This window comes from Mustela putorius, unplaced genomic scaffold (assembly GCF_011764305.1).
Source record: "Mustela putorius furo isolate JIRA1106 unplaced genomic scaffold, ASM1176430v1.1 tig00003858_pilon_pilon_pilon, whole genome shotgun sequence".
Taxonomy (NCBI): domain Eukaryota; kingdom Metazoa; phylum Chordata; class Mammalia; order Carnivora; family Mustelidae; genus Mustela; species Mustela putorius.
In genome coordinates, this window is record NW_025422010.1 from 18174609 (window position 1) to 18198860 (window position 24252).

A 24252-nucleotide genomic window follows, 5' to 3' on the forward strand; every position below is an offset into this window, starting at 1 on the left:
GGCTTGTTTAGATTAGGGTTCAATTTTGTTTTGGCAAGAGAACCTCATAAGTAGTGCACTGTGCTCTCTGGTACATCACATCAGGCATGCAAAATCTGATTATATTATTATTAGTGAGTTTAAGATTGATCAATGATATTGTCAGGTATTGTTAGTTTCTTTTCTTCAGCAACCTTTTACCTAATGGTTTTAGCAGCTATTCTACACATCTTTTTTAATCAGAATAGAAATTATAAAATTAATGTAGTTACTTTCTTAAGCCTTCTGTTTTGTTCCCCTCTCAGTAAGTCAGATCATATTAACAAATGAAGGAATTTCATTTAGGATTCAGAGCTTAACTAATGAACTTCCTTATATCAGAAGTAATTTGAAATATAAGATGAATTTGATTTAAATAAATTTTGTAGTCTTTGTTTTTTAGTCAAATGCATTTTTGTGCCCCTTATAAAAATACAGACTTATGGGGTGCCTGGGTAGCTCAGTCGGTTAAGCAGCTGCCTTCAGCTCAGGTCAAGATCCTAGGATCCTGGGGATTAAGCCCCACTACTAGCTCCCTGCTCAGCAGGGAGCCTGATTTTCCCTCTCCTTCCTGTTCGTGGTTTCTTGCTATCTCTGTCTCCTTCTCAAATAAATAAAATATATTTTTTTAAAGTTTTTATTTATTTGGCAGAGAGAGACACAGTGAGAGAGGGAACAGAAGTGGCAGGGGGAGTGGGAAAGGAAGAAGCAAGGCTTCCTGCTGAGCAGGGAGTCCAATGCAGGGCTCGATCCCAGGACCCTGGGATCATGACCTGAGCCAAAGGCAGATGCTTAACGACTGAGCCACAGAGGCACCCCATAAATAAAATGTTTATTTAAAAAAAAAATATATATATACATATAGACGGACTTACTTGATCTAGCATTTTTAAAAAATATTTAATTAATTTATTTTTTAAAAGATTTTATTTATTTATTTATTTATTTATTTATTTATTTGACAGAGAGAGAGAGAGAGAGAACGAACACACAAGTAGGCAGAGAGGCAGGCAGAGAGAGGAAGGGAAGCAGCTCCCCACCGAGCAGAGAGCCCGATTCAGGGCTCCATCCCAAAACACTCAGATCATGACCTGAGCTGAAGGCAGCGGCTCAACCCACTGAGCCTCCCAGCGCCCCTGATTTATTTATTTTAGAGAGAATGCAAGCATTGGGGTCAGGGGCAGAGGGAGAGAGAATCTTAAGCATGCTCCATGCCCAGCATGGAACCTGATGCGGGGATCTCATGACCCCAGATCACATCCTGAGCTGAAAGAAAGAGTTGAATAGTCAACCGATTGGGCTCAATCCCAGGACCCTGAGATCATGACCTGAGCCGAAGGCAGAGGCTCTACCCACTGAACCACCCAGATGCCCCTCATTTTTTAAAGTTTATATGTGTTAATATTTCTTATAATGTACGATTTATTTCAAAATTAAAAATAAATAGACTTATGTAATAACAATTTAAAATCTTTCTCAAATGTTTGATTAAATCTTAAATCCTTTTTATCTTTACAAAAACATCATAAAACATATAACTTGCAAAATGATTTTTTAAATCAGGGTAAAAATAAGGAAGGATTATTATGTATCTTTTTTGAAATAGGTTATGCTTTAAAATTACGTTTTAAGGTCCTGCTTTTAAAATTATATTTAACATCAGCTTGGCATTCTAAGTAACTGTAAGGAGTGGCTGATTAATTGTATCTGGATGGAGAAAAGTAATGAGTTACGCATGTTCAACTTCCCATTCTTAGCTATAGACTGGTTTACTTGAGAACACCCGAATTCAGCAGTCATTGTGTATTATTTTTATGCTGTTGATTCTTGGCCCTTAAGGAGTAACAATCCCAGTTGTTGTTGATAGTGTTTTTGTTTTGTATTGTTTTGTTTTAATGTCAGAAGAGCTTATGAATCATTTGTTGTGTGTGGTGCCTAGATATTGTGTCTGGGTTTCCATTGTAGGCATGGTGTTTTAGCTTGGGTTTCTTCCCTTTTGGGGCAGCTGAGGAATATAGTGCTGGAGGAGCGATGTCAGCTCATCTTCCTTAAACATTGGCATCAAGCATTGTGCCACAGCTTTCAGCTCACCAGCGAGCAGATTTATCTTAAATCATTCTGGGTATCTGGTCAAAGATCTTCAATTTTGTAATGAATAATGGGTTTAAAATATACACTGTTCTTGGGGCACCTGGGTGGCTCAGTGGGTTGGGTCTCTGCCTTTGGCTCAGGTCATGATTTTAGGGTCCTGGGATTGAGCCCCGCATCCGGCTCTCTGCTCAGTGGGGAGCCTGCCCACCCGCCGCCTCCTTCTCTGCCTACTTGTGATCTCTCTCTGCAAATAAATAAATAAAATCTTAAAATAATACACTATTCTTAAAGGGAACACTTTAAGAATCAAAATTTAACATTTTGTATTGAGTTCTGTATATTCTGGTAATCTATTACTATAATCACTAAGCCTCCCAATTCAAAATTTCTATAATGATTTTAGAAATTATCTTATAATTCTGGAATTATATCTCTAGTTATAATTGAGTTATATTGTTAGAAGTGACATATGTTTGACAAGTGTTTTTCATGATCCTGTTACATAAGATGAAATGATATGTAACATTATAAATGTAATTAAAAGAACTAACTTATCCTCTCTCCTTTAAAAAAATTGTTTTCCCTGACAATTCTCTTAGGTAACAGAAATCCAGGACTGGAGTGCATCAAGCCCACATAGTGCAGCATATGTTCTCTGGGATAATGGTGCTAAGAACCTTTACAGAGTTGGCTTTGAGGGCATGGTGAGTAGTAAGAATCACAAAAGATAAAAATATTGGATAGATGAAGGAAGGGAAATAAAGTAGCCCTTATTATAATCCTTTTTTTTCCTTTTGTCATATTCTTTTGTCAGAATATAACCACCTGAATCATGACTTTGCAGTAGGAAGAAAATCTGTAAAGTGAGGTTATAATAAACTTTACATTTTTAGTACATTTGCTTATGCTGTTTGATAGTAAATATGATTTTGTCTTCAGTTAATATTTGGGTAGCTTGCCATATATTGACCGTGTAGAGCTGATCCCTTATAAATCTGAGTTAGGGGCTTATTTACTAAAATCTATCAAAAAGATTTAGAATCATCTGCTCCTCAGGATGGACATGGACTATGGTATTATAATGAGGTTTTTATAGGATATTCGTATTCTAGCTCTGGTAGCTATTAAAAGTATAAATTATAATAAGTGTTACAGTTGTTTTTAAGGAGATTTTTCCCCCCCTCTATATTTAAAGAGTAGTGTTGGTAGTTGAAAATAATCTTGGGAATGCAAGCTGGTGTGGCCACTCTGGAAAACAGTATGGAGGTTCCTCAGAAGTTGAAAATAAATACCTTAGGACCCAGCAATCACACTACTGGGCATTTACACCAAAGATACAAATGTGGTGATCTGAAGGGGCATGTGCACCCTAATGTTTATAGCAGCAATGTCCACAATAGCTAAACTACAGAAAGAGTCAAGATGTCCACTGGCAGATGAATGGATAAAGAAGATGTGTGTGTATGTGTGTATATATGTGTGTATATATACATAATGGAATATTACTGAGCCATCAAAAATGAAATATTGCTATTTGCAACAACGTGGATGGAACTAGAGGGTATTATGCTAAGTGAAATAAGTTAGTCAGAGAAAGACAATTACCATATGATCTGACTGATATGCAGAATTTAAGAAACAAGGCAGAGGATCATAGGGAAAGTGAAGATAAAATAAGGGGAGATCAGAGAGGGAGACAAACCATAAGAGATTTTTAATTTTAGGAACAGACTGAGAGTTGCTGGATGAGGTGGCTGGGTGATAGACTTTGGGGAGGGTTATGTGTTGTGAGCACTGGGTATTGTGTAAGACTGGCAAATCACAGACCTGTACTCCTAAAACAATACATTATGTGTTAATTAAAAAAAACAAAATTGGTGGGAAAAAAGAAAATGATTGACCTAAAAACACTTCGAATTACATGCTTAGGAGAATAATGGTGGTTTATTCAATGGATTGCTCGGTATTTCTGCATTTCATGGATCACTGTTCAAATGTTGACCTCAGCTATTTAATTTATGGAGTACAACTAAATATTAATGCCAAAGTATTAATACCTTTTATATCTTTTCCATCTCAAATACATTCCTCCTTCAAAGAATTCTTTAACTTTTGTTTTGTCCCAACTGTTTTATGCCCCTTGGTAGGAGGGGAAAATATCCCACTGTCCCTTTGCTTTTTAATTTATTCCATTTATATGGAATAATGGTTATCCCATGTCCATAGCCCATATCCATAAATCCATTTATGTGGAATAAATATATTTATATGGGATAAGTTAAAAAGCCAAAACGTGAATCTAAAAAAATACCTGATTTGCCAATTTTAATACTTGCAAATAGCATTAGTTTCCAGTTTTTTGTTAGTATTTTTATGCCTCCTCCTGTTTTTAAATTGTGAATTTGGGGGGGATTCTGATTATTGCTTCAGATGAAGCCTTAGAAGTTATATGTGCAGAGGTACTTAATGAGCAGTATATATATATAGTGATGTATATATATAGTGTGTGTGTGTGTAGGTTGATCCTTTTTGATGGCTGAGTAGTATTCTGCTGTATGGTTATGCCATTATTTAATAGTTCTCTTAATGGTATCTGGGTTTTTGTTTTTTTTTTTTTAATTGTTGCAAACATTTCAGTAAGCATCCTTGTACACATTTATGCTTGTATTTTTTTAGGATAGATTCCTAAAAGTGGAATTATTGGATTAAAGTATCACATTAAAACAATTTGATCCCTTGTCTCTTTGGCTAGGACTGAGCGAAATGTGATGCTCTAGTGGCAAAAGAAGCTATAAAAAAGCTATAAAAAAAAGTGTGTGTGTGTGTGTGTGTGTGTCCTTCTCTCTCTCTATAAGGGAGCTCCTTTCCTTAATACAGTAAGTATATACTGACCCCTTATGCTATTAGGCACTTTAAAATAAATCTAAATGTTTATAGTAACTCTCAAGGTTGCTCTTCTAAGTTCACATTTTCGGACAACTGCCTCCCTGTTGAGATACTTAAAAAATAATTTGTTTTCTTATAAAAACTAAGTGGGAAGGAACTTGAGTTGCCCAAGTTAGGAAGTAAGGACTAAAGTTTACATAAATAGAAAAATTAACTGGCTAAGGAACCAAAAGACTGGATTGGGTCCTATCCGTTTGTATTTTCTGTTTACCTTTGGATAATTTTCTTTATTAAATGAATTAATACCTGCCTTGTGTATGTCATAAAATTGACTGAACAGAGCAAAATGAGTTGTGCTGTTTCATTTTGTAAAAGTATCTTTAAAATGGAATGTGTTATATACATTTTAAATACTAGGTATTTGTTGAGGTCTTATATGTGTTTTTGTAAATATTTTAATGTAAAGATCTAGGTATCTTAATTTTTAACTTTGAAGGAAAGCTAAAGGTAAATAAAGTATAACCTATCTGAGGATCAGTCTTTTAATTTTTTTTTTTTTTAAAGATTTTATTTATTTATCAGAGAGAGAGAGGGGGAGAGAGCGAACACAGGCAGACAGAATGGCAGGCAGAGGCAGAGGGAGAAGCAGGCTCCCTGCTGAGCAAGGAGCCCGATGTGGGACTCGAGCCGAAGACAGCCGCTTAACCAACTGAGCCACCCAGGCGTCCCCAATCTTTTAATTTTTGATGGGTGCTTTTGAAAGCAGTGTTTAGTGTGACTGTTAACCTAGAGCTACTAACTTTTGTGGAGGGTATGTTCTGAATGAACATTTTTGCCTATTTTAGGTACTGAGCTATACTTGAAGTTTTCAAGCGTGATTTTTCTGGTTTCTTTTCTTCTTAGTCTGATCTCAAGTGTGTCCAGGATGCCAAGGGAGGTTCTTTCTACAGAGATCACTGCCCTGTGCTAGGTGAGTCAGCAGACTAGTGAAAATTACTAAATAGTGTGTCAGAATTTATGAAATCAGAAAATGTTTAAATTAGGCTCTAAAAAAAGTTATTTAAGGAGATACTTTTTGGGTTTTATTTTGGTTTTTGAAGTATGCATTTTTAAAATTTATTCAGACTCTGAAGAAGTTGTCATATCTTGAGAATTGATATACTACTTATGTGTCATAATCTTTTTGAAACCTTTGTTTTTTGGTTATAAACATGTTGAAAAATTTTGTTAGACATACTGAATTTGTGTTAGACGTTCAGTATGTCTTAAGTATTGATAATAGAATCTGACAATTTAATGCTTATAAATTCCTTAGAATTTTTGTAAAATAGCTTTCTAAATATAAAAATAAAAAATTAAGGTTATATAATTAACAAATTTTCATGTGTCATTAAATAAGAAAAAGATAAGAAAACAATATTTTCCTCATATTACGGATTCTTTATTGCTGGTGAATATTTACCACATTCTTCTAATTAAGGCTTTAGTCTCCGAATGCTTGCCTATGTTCCTCTTTATCTCCCCTTTGGCTAAAAAGTGCTGTTTTCTTATAGCATACCCTGGTTTTTTTTTTTTTTTTAGGAGAATGTGGAAGAAATATCTATATTTTTGACAAGATCATCCCTTTTTCTTGCTTTCAGAAACTTCCTTGTTTTGTGTCTTGCCTTCAGAGGAAAAGTGTAGAATCAGCATACATATTTTGGATCCCTTGTCATGGTGTTTTCTGATCATGAATCCTGACTAGAACTAGTTTCGAAAATAATCTAAGGAAAGAACTTACAAATATTTAAAAATGTTCCTTAGGAAAAAAATCACAGGGGTCATTTGGTAAAAAATAGTACTAAGTAGTTCAGAGAAGAAAATAATTTCAAGGTTCTCTTTCATATTTTCTAGCTAATTATTGTGACTATAGTTAGTTACCGAACCTCAATAACGTAATTGTAGTGTAGTTATTGCATGAATAGTCAGCAAGTCATCCAGGCAGAAAAGTGAATGTTTTCAAAACCCCGAACTTTGATATAGGTTTGCATAGTCTAATAGATTCTGCTCTTGTTCAATTGTTGTAAATCATCACATTATTTGAGTTTGTGAGTCTGATTATTTTCTTTCTTTTGATGCTAACTCCAGAATCTGATATTTATTGAGTATTCTCTCAAAACATTTTAAGATTAGATTAAGATGAAAATATGTAGAGCTTGTTTTTATTTAAAAATAATGCAGTTGCATGATATTGTTGTGGTTTTCCTTTTCCTCTCTCAACTCCCTCTATAATTACAGGCGAGCAAAATGGCAATAGGAATCCTGGTGGATTGCAGATCGGTGACTTGGTAAATATAGATCTTGACCTAGAAATTGTACAGTCTTTGCAGCACGGTCATGGAGGCTGGACTGATGGCATGTTTGAGACTTTAACTACAACTGGAACTGTTTGTGGCATTGATGAAGATCATGACATTGTAGTACAGTATCCAAGTGGCAATAGGTTGGTAATATTTCTTAATTTTTAGTAATGGTAAATAAAGTTAGTATGTAGAGGAAAGAGCCTTAGAGAAAGCAAATAATGTGCTATAATCAAAGACTCCTTAAAGCTAGCTGTTAGATAGTAGATAAAAATCCAGAATATGTTGGTAAAGTGGAGGAGAACAAGTGATAAGAAGTGTGTGTGTGGTATGTATATGAATTTATATGAATATATTTATGATACAATGTTTTATCTACTTTTTTCTTCCTGCTGGAGCAGAATATGTTGTATCAGTATGAGGTAAAATATAGTTAAAAAGTTTTTTGTTCACAATGGACTGTATCAGTCTGAATGAGAAGAATAAAATTAGAACTCTGACCCATATCTCCAGAGAGTCATCTCTTGGTAGCATAGCTTTTTCTTGCCACAGATATGTGCATGTATCAGTCCTTATTAGTAACATCAATTGCATGCATTTCTTCACTCTGTACCTTTGTACATACAGTTTCTTCTATGTACAATACTTTTTTCTCCCTCTTTGTCTGGATTAACTCCTCTGCATCCCATAAATACTGTGTTTTTGTGTTTTGGGAACCTTCTCTCGTATTCCACTCTCCCTGGTATATGCATTCCTCTGTTTAGGTCTCCTGTTATATATGAAAATGGTTATTTATTTTGCCTCTAGGTTGCAAGTTTCTTGGAGGTTTTTATTTATTTGCTCTTAAGGGCTAAAATATATTCAACTGGGGTGCCTGGATGGCCCAGTGGGTTAAAACCTCTGCCTTCGACTCAGATCATGATCCCAGGGTGCTGGGATTGAGCCCCACATCGGGCTCTCTGCTCAGCCGGGAACCTGCTCCCCTTCCTCTCTCTCTCTGCCTGCTTGTGATCTCAGTCTGTCAAATAAATAAAATCTTAAAAAAAAAATTCTGTTCTTTAAAACATAAAATAAAATATATTCAATTTACCAATATGGTTGTATTTTAAAGAAAAAGTGGTAGTTAAATTGAATAGTTGTCAAAGCTTTATTACTGACATATACATAAAGAAATGAACTTGTTGAGTTCTTTAGGGGAGGAATTCTATATAGATAATGAAACAATTAACATGAAATTGCTTACTAGAGTGTAGAATTAACTCTAATTATGTTAAAATCTTTTTTTTTTTTTTTTTTTTTTTTTTTTTTTAAAGATTTTATTTATTTATTTGACAGAGAGAAATCACAGTAGGCAGAGAGAGAGGCAGAGAGAGAGAGAGAGAGGAGGAAGCAGGCTCCCTGCTGAGCAGAGAGCCTGATGCGGGACTCGATCCCAGGACCCCGAGATCATGACCTGAGCCGAAGGCAGCGGCTTAACCACTGAGCCACCCAGGCACCCTAATTATGTTAAAATCTTAAGGATACATGTGATAATACCAAGAGATGAAGAAAAACCTTTGACAGAATTCCACTTCCTTTCATGATAAAAACTACATAAAGCAGTAACAGAAGGGCACTTCTTCAGCCTGGTAAAGGGCATCTGTGAAAACCCACGCTAATATCATAATTGGTGGAGATTGAATGCTTTTCCCGTAAAAACAGGAACAGAATAAAAATGTCTGCCCTCCCCACTCTTACTCAGCATTGTTCTAGAGGGTCTAGCCAAGACAGGCAAGAAAAATAAATAAAAGGAGGAAGTAAGAGAAAAGAAGGAGTTAAACCATTTTTATTCACAGGTGACATGATCTTGTATATAAAAAGCATAAGGAATTCACAAAAATCTATTAGAGCTAATAAGTGAGTTCAGCAAAGTTGCAGGGTACAAGATCAATGTAGAAAAGTCAGTTGCGTTTTTGTAGATTGGCAATGAGCAATTTGAAAATGAAATTAAGAAAACAGTTTCATTTATAGTAGCATCATAAAGAATAAAATACTTAAGAATTAGTTTAGCCCAAGAAGTGCAAGACTTGGGGAGCCTGGCTGGCTCAGTTGGCAGAGCATGTGACTCTTGATCTTGGGGTCATGAGTTTGAGGCCCTATTGGATATAGAGATTTTTTTTTTCCTTTAAGATTTTATTTATTTGAGAGAGAGAGAATGAGCTGGGTGAGGAGTAGAGGGAGAAGCAGACTCCCTGCTGAGCAAGGAAGCTTGATGTGGGACTCAATCCTAGGACTCTGAGATCATAACCTGAGCCTAAGGCAGATGCTTAACCAACTAAGCCACTCGGGTGCCCCTGTAAAGATTACTTTAAAAAAGTAAGTCCAAGACTAGTACACTGAAAACTACAAAACATTGTTGAAGGAAATTGAGGAAGATCTAAGTAAATGGAAAGACATCTTATGCTTATGGATTGGGAGATCTAATACTATGCAGATGGTGTATTAGTTTCCTTGGGTTGCCATAACATATTGCCACAGACTTGGTGGCTTAAACAACAGCACTTTATTCTTTCACATTTATGGAAGGCTACATACAAGTCCAAAGTCAAGGTGTTGGTGGGATTGGTTCCTTGTGGAAATTCTAAGGGAGAATCTGTTCTATGCTTCTCCTAACTTCTGGTGGTTGTTGGCAATCCATGGTGTTCCTTGGCTTGCAGATGCATCACTCATTTCTCTATCTCTGTCTTCACATGACCTTCTCCTCGGTGACTCTGTGTGTCCGTGTGTCTTCATGGGTCCTCTTTTTTTTTTTCCCCCGCTGGGTATAGATTTTATTTTCAAATGCATTCAAATCAATCTGATTGGTCAAACTCAGCTAGTTGTAGAAAATCATTTGAGATGGAGAGCCACGTAAACAATTCCCCAACTCCACTGTTTTATTTTGGTCAATATTTGTAGCTTTGCCATCCATAAGGAAAGAACCCTGAGAAGACATAGAGGGAAGTTAATTGAACTCATGGGAATTCTAAAATCTTTTACATAAAAATGACCAAAGCTAACTTCATATGACCTTCTTATAAGGACACCACTCATTGGATTTAGGGCCCATCCTAATCCAGTATGACTTCCTTTTATTGATTGCATCTGCAAAGACCCTGTTTCTAAATATGGTCATATTCAGAGGTACTGGTGATTAGGATTTCAACATTTCTTTTTGGAGGACATAATTCAGCATATATCATGGTAGTTTTCCCCAAACTAATCGAATTTAATGCAATCCATATTAAAACCCCAGTGCCAGGGCACCTGGGTGGCTCAGTGGGTTAAGCCTCTGCCTTCAGCTCAGGTCATGGTCTCAGGGTCCTGGGATCGAGCCCCGCATCGGGCTCTCTGCTCAGCAGGGAGCCTGCTTCCCTTCCTCTCTTTCTCTGCCTGCCTCTCTGCCTACTTGTGATCTCTGTCTGTCAAATAAATAAATAATATTAAAAAAACAAAAACAAAAAAAGAACCCTGGTGCCTTTTTTATAGAAATCGGCAGCCTAATTCTATAGTTCATATGGAAATTGAAGTGACCCAGATTAGCCAAAATAATTTTAAAAAGAAAAACAAAATTGGAGGACTCACACTTCCTAATTTCAAAATTTATGATAAAGCTACAGTATCAAGACAGTATATTACTGACATAAAATGGACATGTAGATTGATGGGACAGGGGTTGAGAGTTTGAGAATAAGCCTTTGCATTTAAGGTCATTTGATTTTTGACAAGGGACTAGCACAGTTTGGTGGGGGAAAGAACAGTTTTTTCAATAGATGATGCTGATAACATATACCGGCTTACCTTGCAGATATTATAGGGTCAGTTTCAGACCATTGTAATAGGTGAGTCAAGTGAAGTGTTGGTTTCCTAGTGTGTATAAAGTTATGTTTACACAATACTGTAGTTTATTAAATATGCAGTTATACCTTAAATACTTTATTGCTAAAACATTAACTATAATCTAAGCTATCTGTGAGTTTTCATCTTTTGGTGCCCATATCAGTGTTGATGGTTGCTGCATGATCAGGGTGGTGGTTGCTGAAGCTTGGGGTGGCTGTGGCAATTTCTTTTTTCTTTCCTTTTTTTTTTTTTTTTTTAAATTTTAAGGATTATTTGTTTATTCCTTTATTTGTCAGAGAGAGAGGAAATGCACAAGCAGGAGGAATGGCAGGGAGGGAGAGGGAGGCTCCCCAGTGAGTAAGGAGCCTGATTAGGGACTCGATCCCACGACCCTGATATTATGACTTGAGCCAAAGGCTGATGTTTAACTGAGTCACCCAGGCATCCCTTTGGCAGTTTCTTAAGACAGCAGTGACCTTTGTTGCATTGATTGACTCTTTCTTTCATGGATGGTTTTCTCTGTGGTATGTAGTGCTATTTGATAGCATTTTACCCACAGAATAACTTTCACAACTGGAGTTAGTCTTTTCAAAACCTGTCTCAGCTCTGTCACCCAAATTTATGTAATTTCTAAATCCTTTGTTGTCATTTCAACAATCTCTACAGCATCTTCACCAGTAGATTTCTTCTCAAGAAGCTACTTTCTGTGTTCATCTATAAGAAACAACTCCTCATCTGTTAAAGTTTGATCATGAGCTTGTAGCCATGCAGTTAGATCCTCAGGCGGCACTCCTAATTCTGGTTCTTTTCTTGTTTCCAGCACAATTCCACTGACTTCCTTCACTTAAGTCTGGAACCCCTTAGAGTCACCCATGAGGGTTCAAATCAACTTTTCCCCAAACTCCTGTTAGTGTTGATATTTTGCCCTCTTGCCATGAATTGTGAAAGTTCTTAATGCCATCTAGAATGGCAGATCCTTTTCCAAAGGTCTTCAGTTTACTTTGCTGAATTCCATTGGAAGAATCACCATCTATGAGAGATAAAGCCTTACAAAAATGTATTTTTATTTTTACGCTATTTATTTATAAATATTTTGTTTATTTGACAGAGAGAGAGAGAGCACAGGCAGGGGGAGAGGCAGAGGGAGAAGCAGACTCCCCGCTGAGCAGGGAGCCTGATACAGAGCTTGATCCCAGGACCCCGGGACCATGACCTTAACTGAAGGCAGTCACTTAACCGACTGACCTACCCAGGTGCTCTTTATTTATTTTTAAAGATTTATTTATTTTGGGGAGAGAGCATTGAGGGGAGGGCCAGAGGGAGAGAAGGAATCCAAATAGACCTCTGCTGGTGGGGCACCTGACTTGTGGTTTGATCACACCACCCTGAGATCACAACCTGAGCCGAAATCTAGAGTTGGACATTTAACCAGCTAAGCCACCCAGATGCTCTCAAAATGTATTTGTAAATTATAAGATTTGAAAGTCAGAATTATTCCTTGATCCGTGGGCTGCAGAATGCTGTTGTATTAGGAGGCATGAAAACAGCGGTCGTCTCATTGTGCTTTCCATCATAGCTCTTGGGTGACCATATGCATTGTCAATGCTACACTATTTCTAAAGGAATTTTTTTTCCTGAGCCGTATGTTTCATCAGTGGGCTTGAAATATTCAGTAAACCATATTATAAAGAGATGTGCTGTCATCCAGGCCTTGCTGTTCCCTTTATAGAGCACAGGCTGAGTGATTTAGCATAATTCTTCAGAGCCCTAGGATTGTCAGAATGGTCAAGGACATTGGCTTCACCTTAAAGTCACCAGCTGCAGTAGCCACTAACAAGACAGTCAGCCTGTTCTTAAAAGCTTTAATGTGGGCACTGACTGCTCCTCTCTAGCTGTGAAAAGTCTGAATAGCATCTTCTTCCAAGAGAAGGCTGTTTGTCTATACTGAAGCACTGTTGTTCAGTGTAGCCGCCTTCAATAATGATCTTACCAAGATCTTCTGGGTCACTTGGGGCAGCTTCTCCATTAGCACTTGCTGCTTCACCTTGCACTGTGACGTCATGGAGGCGGCTTCTTGCCTTAAACCTCATGAACTAACCTCTGCCAGCTTCAGACTTCTTTTTGGTAACTTCCTGATCTCTCTCAGCCTTCCCAGAATTGAAGAGAGTCAGGGCTTTGCTTGGGATTAGGCTTTGGCTTAAGGGAATGTTGTGGTTGGTTTATCTTCTATCCAGATCATTCAGACTTTCTCCATCTCAGGAATAAGACTTTTTCACTTATCATTCATGTTTTCACTGGGGTAACACTTTGGATTTCCTTCAAGGCCTTTTACTTTGCATTTACAATTTGGCTAACTTGTTAAAGGGGCCTAGTTTTCAGCCTATCTAGGCTTTTGACATGCCTTCCTCCCTAAGGTGAATAATTTCTAGCTTTTGATTTAAAGTGAGAGATTTGTGATTTTCCTTTCCCTTGAACACTTAGAGGCCATTGTAAGGTAATTAATTGGCCTAATTTAATAATGTTGTGTCTCAGGGATTGGGAGGCTGGAGGAGAGGGAGAAAGATGGTAAAACTGGTAAACTTCTGGTCTTTGCAGCAATCCAGACACACACATTTATAGACTTAAGTTTTCTGTCTTACATGGGTTTGGCTCCCTAAGTCAATTGCAGTAGTAACATCAGAGATCATTGATCCAGCAAAAAACCAAAAAACAAAAACAAAGATCACTGATCACAGATCATCATAACAAATATAATGTTTGAAAACTGTGAGAATTACCAAAATGTGATAGAGGTAGGAAGTGAGTGAAAGCTATAGGAAAAGTGGCATCAGTAGCCTTGCTCATCACAAGGTTGCCATAAACTGTTAATTAATTAGTTAGTTAATTTTAAATTTTATTTATTTATTTGACAGAGATCACAAGTAGGCAGAGAGACAGGCAGAGAGAGAGAGGGAAGCAGGCTTCCTGCCGAGCTAAGAGCCCAATGTGGGGCTCGATCCCAGAACTCTGGGATCATGACCCAAGCTGAAGGCAGAGGCTTTAATCCACTGAGCCACCCAGGTGCCCTTAAACTGTTAATTTATAAAAACACTGTCTATGCAGCACAATAAAATGAGGTATACTCATATGAACATCTAATTATTGTGTTCTATGCCTTAAACTAATCTAATGTTATATGTCAGTCATACCTCAAATAATTCAATAAATAAAGCTGCAATGAAATGAACATGGTGCTGAGTCAGCTAGTTATCAATATGCAAAGAATAAGATTGGACCCCAACTATATTACCATGTAGAAATATGAAATAAAAAATCAATCATACACCTAAGTGTAAGAGCTAAAACTATAGAACTCTTAGAACAAAACAGAAGTGTAAGTCTGTGCGACTTTGGATTAAACATACGACCTCCAAAGCAGAAGAACCAAAGAAGAAGTAAAACTGGACATCATCAAATTTAAAAATTTTGTGTTTTGAAGGAAGCTAACAGTGAAAAGACAATGGAGTAAGAGAAAATATTTACAAATCATATGTCTGATTTGGGACTTGTGTCTAGAGTATACAAAGAACTCCTAAAATTCAACAATAAAAGACAACTAACCCATTTTAAAAATGGACAAAATATTTAAATAGAGATTTTTCCAAAGAAAATACAGATATGACCAATAAGTGCATTGTGTTAATTTGCTAAGGCTGTTTTAACAAAATACTACAGATTGAATGGCTTAACCAACAGAAATCAGTTTTCTTACTGCTGGGGTAAGGGAATGTTATGTCCTCACATGGCCTTTTCTCTGTGCATGCTGAGAGAAAGAGAGACCTTTCTCTCTCTTCATAAGAGGAACAGACCCTCTTATGAAGACATCAGTCCTGGTGGATTGGTGTCCCACCTTTATGACTTTATTTAATCTTAATATTTCCTTAAAGGCCCTATCCAAATACAGTCACAGTATGGGTTAGGAGTTAACACCCATGAAGAAGATGCTCCATGTTATTAGTTACTAGGGAAATGTAATTTAAAATCACAGTGAGATACCACTTCACATACTAGAATGACTAAAATAAAAAAAGTATGTGATTAAAGTGTTGGTGAGGATGTGGAGAAATGAGAATGAAATCCTCATACATTGATGGTAGGAATGTGAAGTGGTCTTGATGCTTTGGAAAACAGTTTGGTAGGTCCTCAAAATGTTAAATATAGAGTTAACATATGACCTAGCTGGTCCACTCTTAGGTTTATAGTCAAGAAAATTGAAAACATGTGTCCACACAAAAACCTATACATGAATTTTTGTGTAAGTGTTATTCATAACACCCTAAATATGGAAACAACCCACATGTCAACCAACTGATCAATGGATAAAAAAAATAAGATGCATACATATAATGGAATATTATTCAGCCATAAAAAGGAATGGCATACTGACATATGCTGCATATAGATAAATCTTAAAATATTGTGCTCAGTGAAAGAAGCCTGTCACAAAAGGTCACGTATTACGTGATTTATGTAAAATATCCAGAATAAGCAAATACGTAGAAACAAAGTATGTTAATGGTTGTTAAGGGCTGGAGTGAGAGGTAAATGTGGATCGACAACTAATCATTTTGGAGTATCTTGTGGTGATGAAAATGATGAAAATTAGATAGTACTTGGATATATAAGTCTACAAATATACTAAAACCACCAATTTCACTTTAAATGAGTGAATTGTATATTAATTATATCTCAAAGCTGTTAATAAAAAGAGAAGGAAATCTTAAATTTACACAATTTAAGTTCAGATTAGCATGTAAACATTTAGTGTTACTTTTTACTAACATTTTGTTACCTTGTTTGTTGTTTGGAAATATTAAGATAAATTGGGATTATTGCTTGCCAAATTCTTTCTTGGTCAGAATTCTTTCTCGGGCAGTAGTGTCAACAGAAATATGACATTTGCATTCTAGAAAATCAATCTTTTTTGTTGCTCTTTTTTTCAACAAAAATGTTATAAGTACTTAACCTGTATTAGCCCTATGATCAGTGCTAGGAGTACAAAGACAAGATATGGTCCTCTGCTTTGAAGGGGTTTCCCTTTTAGTTTGGATAGACAAAACCAGGAAGAACTGTGTTAAAATGGTGTAAGTAATTATGATGGATGAGTATTAACGGTATTCTGAAGCATGGTGATTTTAATGAGGCAAATCAGAAGAAACTTCAGAGAGAAAATTACCTGTGGAGTGAGTTTAGAAGATGGAGTTTTCATCAGGGAGGCAACACTGGAAGCAGAGGGAACAACTTGAGGGAGTGCTGTCATGCTCTGGTGCTATCATAGGTCTCATCAATTTTGGAGTATTGGGAGCAAAGTAAAAAGCACCAGGATTGTAAGGCTAGAAGAAAATGTATGCATATCTGATTTTTTTTTTCTTAACTGGTCAGATGCACTTCTTTCTCTTTGTGATTGCTTTAGAAAGTAAAGTTTGCTTACATGGTTACTTGAACTTAGTAAGTTTTTATATGTATGATCTCTTAGAGTCTTTTATATGCTGATGACCATTTGAATTAAGGGGAGGAGGGAATAGTATGTCATATTGTAAAAACTTGTTTGGGGAACCTTTTTTCTGTGGAGTGACATATAGGACTGGGGGGAAATGTGTTATATATTGTGGTACCTCTTTGATAAAATATTAAGTAGTCAATAAAATGGTAGTCATGAAGATGGTAGCAACATAGACAAATGCTTATGTATAGCAAAGAAGAAATCAGAATCCAGATTTGTTTTGAGGCGGTGATTATAATCTTGTGAAATACCCATGTGTGACAAGTTGAAAGTAGTACTTTTTTTATCCATGAGCTTATTAATGGTATAGAGAAATGCTGCACTATCTAGGGAAATTTGGCTCTATCAGAATCATAAGCAAATATATTCTATGATTAGGTAGCTTTTTAAGAATCACTAGTGAAATACTGACCTCATGTGTACTAAGATGTTCATGGAGAGATGTTCTTTATAGTATTATTTGTCATAGTGAAAATTTGAAAATACTTTAAATGACAGTAGGAAAATGGCCAACTGCTTTAGTGTATAATCTTGCAGTGGACTGCTGCTGTGGCCAGTGAATTGAAATAAGTAGTACTATATCTGTCACACTGAAAAAGAGATATATATAAAATCTCCTATTTATGAAAAAGGAAATGACTCTGTCTCCATTATAAATATTAGCGCATTAAAGTAGTAGCGCACTCACAGACCTGTACCCCTGGGGATAAAAATACATTATATGTTTATAAAAAAATAAGAAAATTTAATAAAAAATAAAATAACATACTCAAGGATGTCTATTTTTGTCCTAATTTCATTAGATTTTGTTTTTAATTGGAGCATAATTGACACTAGAATGAGTATTAACAGTGGTTAGTAGTGGGATAGGAAATGGTGATCCAGGTGTGTTTGTGTGAAATAGAAATTTCACTTTATATGTTTCTGAAATGTTTTAATACTTAACAATAAGTATGTATTTTATAACAATTTTTGAAACATGCAAAAGAAAGCAAGAGAGAAGTATATTAGGGTGGTGATTACAGATAAGTCTTTTCTTAAAAGTTATACATGATACATGATACAGTTATAAAAAGAAATACGTATCATGCAAGTTGTCATTGCAAAGGATTGCTTTACTCTGTTGATGTGTCACAGAATTTTTCCTTCAGTGTTTAACTAAGAATGTTATATTAAAATTAAGTTAGACTTACCCATTTTGAGTTTTGTCTTGATTTTTAGGTGGACCTTCAATCCTGCTGTTCTCACGAAAGCAAACATTGTCCGAAGTGGGGATGCTGCTCAGGGTGCAGAAGGAGGCACCTCACAGTTTCAAGTGGGTGATCTTGTACAAGTTTGTTACGATCTGGAAAGAATCAAACTTCTACAGAGAGGACATGGAGAATGGGCTGAAGCTATGCTCCCAGTAAGTATATCTAAAATAGTTTCAGACTAGGAATGATAAAATAGTTTTAGATGAGGAGTTATATTATGCTAATGTAGTTTTAAAAAATACTTTAATTTTGGAAAATAAATTAGCATAAACCTTTGAGAATTGTACTCTTCCTTGGCCGCTAGGCATACTTAATGCCTTTTTCTTTCTAATTTGTTCCAGTTAAATTAGCCCAGGAAGGTCCAAATATGGCAGCAGTTAATATTTTTTGAAAGAGTTGTTAGTAGAGAATGTCATGTAGGTTGAAGGCAACAGAGACTTTCCTGATTCTTAACCCCAGAGTGAGAGAGATGTGCTCATCCAGTTACCAGCAGTGCTGGACCGTTGCTGCTTTTCTCACTTGGGGGCCTGGCTCTCTAAAACACAGAGTGTGAAAGAACAACTCTGAATGTGTGCCTTCTGTGGTGGCTTTGCTCCCAAAGAGTTACGGTTTAATTTTTAATTTATTCATTCAGTACATTTTCACCAAATGTTCAGCAACAACGGAAAAGTTTGTTTGTTCTACCCTCCTGGCATCTATCTTCTTTCTCCATCTGTGTCTTTCTGTCCCATCCTTCTGTACTACCCATTCTGTCCTGCCTTCCTCCTCATATTGTTTTGCCGCACCCCCCCCCATACATTCTTGCTCTGTACTCCCATTTCCATCCTCTCCCCTTCTTTCCTTGTTATGTCCTCCTATCATCCAGTCACCTAACTGGTCCTCTCCTGTCCCCCCCAGGTCCCATCCCATTCAGTGCCTCCTTCCTCTACCAAGTACCTTCCCTCCCATCCCTCTTCATGTCTCATCCCTGCACCCTAATGTGTTGTCTAGTGCCTGTCCTAGCTAGCACCTCCTTTTCCTGTCTAGCCCCATTGCCTATCTCATTTAGTCCTCTGCTCCCTCCCATCGTGTCCAGGTCCCGCTCCCATCCTTCATGGTGTGTTGTCTTTCCATCAGTCCATCCTTCCTTCCTACCTTAATCCTTCAGCAGATACTTTAGCAAAATGTGCCTGTCAGGCTTCAAGGATGTAACAGTGAATGAAAGAAAAGAAATTCATTGTTACGGTGCTTTCATTCGAAGACATTTCATAGTTTGCAGATGCTGCTTGTGTTTTTTATTGCTTTAGTTAACATAGTGACTAAGTGGTAGTTGTGTATGTTCTGTAGGAGCTGTATTTTGGAAATTTATTTATTTATTTATTTATTTAAAAGATTTTATTTGTTTATTTGACAGACAGAGATCACAAGTAGGCAGAGAGGCAGGCAGAGAGAGAGGGAAGCAGGCTCCCTGCTGAGCAGAGAGCCAGATGCGGGACTCCATCCCAGGACCCTGAGATCATGACCTGAGCGGAAGGCAGTGGCTTAACCCACTGAGCCACCCAGGCGCCCTGGAACTTTATTTTTGTCCAAAAAATTAAGTAGCATATGATCTGTTTGCTTTTGATATTGAAGTTGGTTAAAAAAATATATCGATTGTCTTTAAGCCTAACTATAGTGTGGTGTTACATAAATGTAATTTTTGACATGCTTTTATAGGAGTTACATATACTATTTTAAGAATTTTTAGATTCAAGATTTAAGATTTAGATTTTTTTAGATTTAGATTTAAGATTTAAGATTTAGGTTTTTTTTTTAATATTTTATTTTTAAATAAACATATAATGTATTACTAGTCCCAGGGGTCAGTCAAGATGTTTTTGTTTTTCCCCTTAGCAATGACACCTTATATGTAACAGCTTATGTCTTTGAAGTGCCCAGTTATTCTAAGCACTGTGCTAAATGATGAATATATACATACATGTGAACAAACATACGTGTATACACACATAGATACATACACAGACTTTATTTATCCTGGGAATATTATAAGCAGGTGGTGGTATGGCATCCTTATTTTAAAGATGAGGAAGTCAGAGCTGGGATTCTGAACTGGAGTTTGAACCCAAACCTGTTCTACTTCAAAGCCCAAGTCATCGGTCTCCCATAGTAAGTTGCTGTATAAGAAAAACCTGTAGATTATATCTGTAGGGGAATTCTGGGATTCCAGTGGTAGTTGTGTAGAATTTTAATCTTCCCAAATCATCTTGATAAAAATAGTCAACAACTGGATTAGCATAACCAAAAAAAACCAAAGCTGCAAACATCTGTATAAAAACCAGGTTACAGAGTAGCCTATTGAACTCTGAAATACGAGCTAGTAGTGAGAAAATACTGACAGCTACTAGATCTACATCTGTCTGCCCAGCAGCAGAGAGAATTAATTGGCATCGGATGGCCCTGAAAACAGAGGGACTCCAACATTGCTAACAAGTATTCATTGGCTAGTCTAGATTAATGTAGAAACAACAGCCTTGGGAGGACTCTTTCAGACTCCATTTTGGGGTGAGGGTAATAGGTCCATGCTAAAGGTTAAAGGAGTTGGAAATGCCTGGGTCTGACAACTCTCAAAATTAACCAGCCATAGCTCCTTTCCTCTAGAGAGCCTTCCCATTAAGGAAGAACTGAGGGAATAGAGACCAAATTTATTAGAATGGAGACAGTAGGTGCAGATGAAAGATAAAAGTTGGAAGGGATCACAAGTAGATCCCTATACACAGTTATTGAAAAATGACAAGGAATAGCATAACTTCTTTATAGACAAATGAGAATATATTAGAAAGATACGCACATAAAACTAAAACCATTAGGTTGAATCATTAGATTCAAAATGAGCCAACAAACTAAAATGATAAAAGATGAAAGAACAAAATAGATCATAATTAGAAATGAGATAACAGAACTTAGGAAAGAATTAAGAAGGAAAGGAAGATAATTTTATGAAAGAGAAGAGTAAGCTTGATGCAACACAGATCAAATAAATATGACAGATATGCCTTAAGAGAAACAAGGTAAAAAGAAGAAAAATTGCTAAAATCAAAAAGATAAAAAGTATTTCAGGAAAGTGACAAATATATCTAATAGTAGTGTATTTGGAGTCCTTGCAGAAAAGGAAAAATAAAAACCAAAGCAATGGAATATAACAACTGCTAAAATTTAAAATTTCAGAAAAAACCCCAAGTTAAAAGATTTAAAACTAAATATTAAAAGGACACATTGCATACTGGGGGAACTGAGAACACAAAACACTGAGCCATATTCTGGTAAAATAACTGAATCTTCAAGAAAAGAAAAAAAAAGTCTTTGGGTATCTAGGAAAAAAAGTCAAGTTTTACTTTAAAAGAGAAAGAAAAATCTGATCTCAATGCTTTATGATTTCAATGAAATAACATTTAGGGTATTCAAGGAACAAAAATGTAAGCTAAGAGTTTATAACCAAACTGACTTTAAAGTATAAAGGCTATAAATTGCTATGAATGTATAAGAATTCAGAGAATTTTGTTCTCATTAGCCTTTTCTGATTGGTCTATTAGAAGATGTCTCAGACAGCCAAGATGACTGGAGAGAGACCAATTTAAGGGCTCATGGTAGACATTAAATATGTATGTATTTGTTGAACTAAGAGTAAATGATAGTTAAAGGAAGGGTTAGAGTTTGTGTAATGGTTATAAGTTCTATCATCACAGATAAAGTATAACTGTCAAAAAATAGGTTAGGATTGGAGGGAGACTATGGAAAGTTTAGTAAACCGTTTGCTTGCCTCTGGTTATTAACTGGAACTAAATACTGTAACTTTAAATCAAAATATTGTGGGAGAAAGAAGGTAAGGCTAAGAACATGAGTGATTCATCTCAGTGTTGTATATACGGGAACCAGTTGACCAACATACTCTGGCTCTTTTTTTTTTAAGAGGAAATTAGGTTTTGTATATATACATTATGTCTTAGTATTATTGTAAATATAACTATTAGGATAATTCAGAGTTTATATGAAGAAAGCAGACAATGGAGGAATTAACCATTACACTCAAAAAACATGTTTCCATCTAAAGAAGGAATGTGGTATGGCGGACAAAGGTAGAAGGGAGATGTCTTTGAATATGTCTTGTTTTATAGATTTGATTTGAAACCAGATACATATTTTATACAATTATAAAGCAAAATCAAATTCCTAAAAGCGGAAAATGAAGTAAACAAACTTAAATGTGTATCTTGTTGGTATAACCATACAGAGTGAAAAGTACAAGTGATTTTTAAGCGTAGTAATTTGTATCTTTTTAGGAAGAATATACCCTAAAGAACTACATGTAAAAAACAATTTTTTAACAATTTTCAACAGTTTTCAGAGATCTTGTTGTTTGTGATAGTGTTAATATTATTATCCTGAGATTGTTGTATGTATGATATGACAAAAAACCAAATGAGTAATTACATGGTAATTCTAATTCTGTTATCCCAAGTGGCCTTGAGAACCAGAATGATCAGGGTGGGAAAATGAGATATGGATGTAACGTAAAAGAGGCTGAGTGAAAACCTTGTACTCTTGAATTTGCATTGGAAGAGGGTTTATGTATTTGTGATTTATTTTATCTTCAAGACAAAACACCCTCCTACCACAGTTTCCTAGTTCTGTCCGTGAAAAGACTTAGAAACAGTAACCATTCTAGTAACAATAACCAAACTTAGTGCCCAGATTACAGTCTTGAGGAGTAGCCTTTCTTTCTGTAAAGAGATATGAACTATTTAAATTATACCAATTAGCAAAATCCAGATTGTAAGGAACTTCATAGGACAGATAACCCTGTTTCTTCAACAAATAATTGGCAGAGAAAAATATATGTATAGATTTTATTTGGAACTTGATTTAAGCAGACTGAAAAATTTTATCATTTATGAGGGAATTGGAAATTTGAACACTGGTATTTTATGATATTACAGAGTTAATTGATAATTTGGGGAGGGTTGTTAGTAGTAGTTTCCACCCCCCCAAAGTTTACATGATTAAAAATACAGGAGGAAATAGAATGGTAGGGGGAAACAAGATTGGCCATGAGCTAAAAATTGTTAAAAGTAGTTGATGGGTATGTGGGGATTCAAAATACTGTTACGTATTTTTGTATGTTTGAGACTTACTATAATTAAACAGTTAAGGGGGAAAAAACAAAGAATGCAGCCTCGTAGAGTTTGAGATGATGGAAAATTCCAAGAGAAAATATCTAGTTAGAGTTTATAAAATTGATGTGTGTTAGGGGGCAGGGGTAGGAATAAATAGGGCTAGAGAAGTATATTTTGGAGTTTTTAGTAATAAGGTGATAGTTGTCAAAGTGGATTAAACTTTTAAGGAAGAGGAGTAAAAAACAAAGGAACAAAATTTGGGGGACAACAAATAGATTTAGGGATCTGTAAAAGGACAAGGAGCCAGTGAGTGGAGAAAAAGAAGGAACATGTAAAAAGGTTAGACTGCCATCCAGAAATTAAGGGGATAGTTTGAAGTAGTTGTAGTCACATGCTGTGGAAGGGCAAAGGATAACATATTGAAGGACAGTCTACTCTGTTAGGAAGTAGTCAGATATTATCACTTTCTTCACCAATTTTCTAGTATTGTAGTTTGCTGTTCTGTGTGCTTAAGGGAAAGCGTTTTGGACTGGAGTTTGAAATGGGGCTAATAATAGCGCTTTACTTTCAGGGTATATGTATTAGGTGAGTTAATTTGTATAAAGTTATTAGAACAGTATCTGCCCATGGTTAAGAGTTGCTGCTAATTACGTTCTGAACCCAGTTGACTTTTTTTCATTCATTCATATATATATATATATATATATATATAATATATATATTTCTTTTTTTGTTTTTTTTAAAGATTTATTTGAGAAAGTATACATGGGAAGGAGAGACAGAGGGAGGGAGAGAATCTTAAGCAGACTCCCTATTGAGCACGGAGCCCCAGGCTCCATCCTACAACTCTGAAATCATGACCTGAGTCGAAGTCAAGTTGGATGCTTAACCAACTGAGCCACCCAGGTGTCCCCCTTTCCCATACACTTAATAAGTATTGTTTCTACATACTTCTCTCTTGGAATGGATACTGAGTACCTTTTTGGTTAAGTATAGTTTATTTTAGAAATCAAGGTTTTATTTTTTTAGGCTAGATTGGTGGTGAATTTTGGACTTTTTGATTTATAAATTCTCAAGATGTAAGATAAGATTATGGGGTTAAAAGGTTGGGTATC

The 24252-nt window shown here is 36.0% G+C and overlaps 1 protein-coding gene across 1 annotated transcript in view; it reads left to right on the top strand.

Moving 5' to 3' along the window:
* Positions 1 to 24252, top strand: part of MIB1 (MIB E3 ubiquitin protein ligase 1) — a 136227-nt gene that overhangs the window by 26513 nt on the left and 85462 nt on the right. Inside the window, exons 4-7 of the mRNA XM_004742825.3 lie at positions 2709 to 2813; positions 5899 to 5965; positions 7273 to 7477; positions 17956 to 18139. Coding sequence (XP_004742882.1) covers positions 2709 to 2813; positions 5899 to 5965; positions 7273 to 7477; positions 17956 to 18139 — 561 coding nt within the window. The remainder of the gene's footprint in view (positions 1 to 2708; positions 2814 to 5898; positions 5966 to 7272; positions 7478 to 17955; positions 18140 to 24252) is intronic.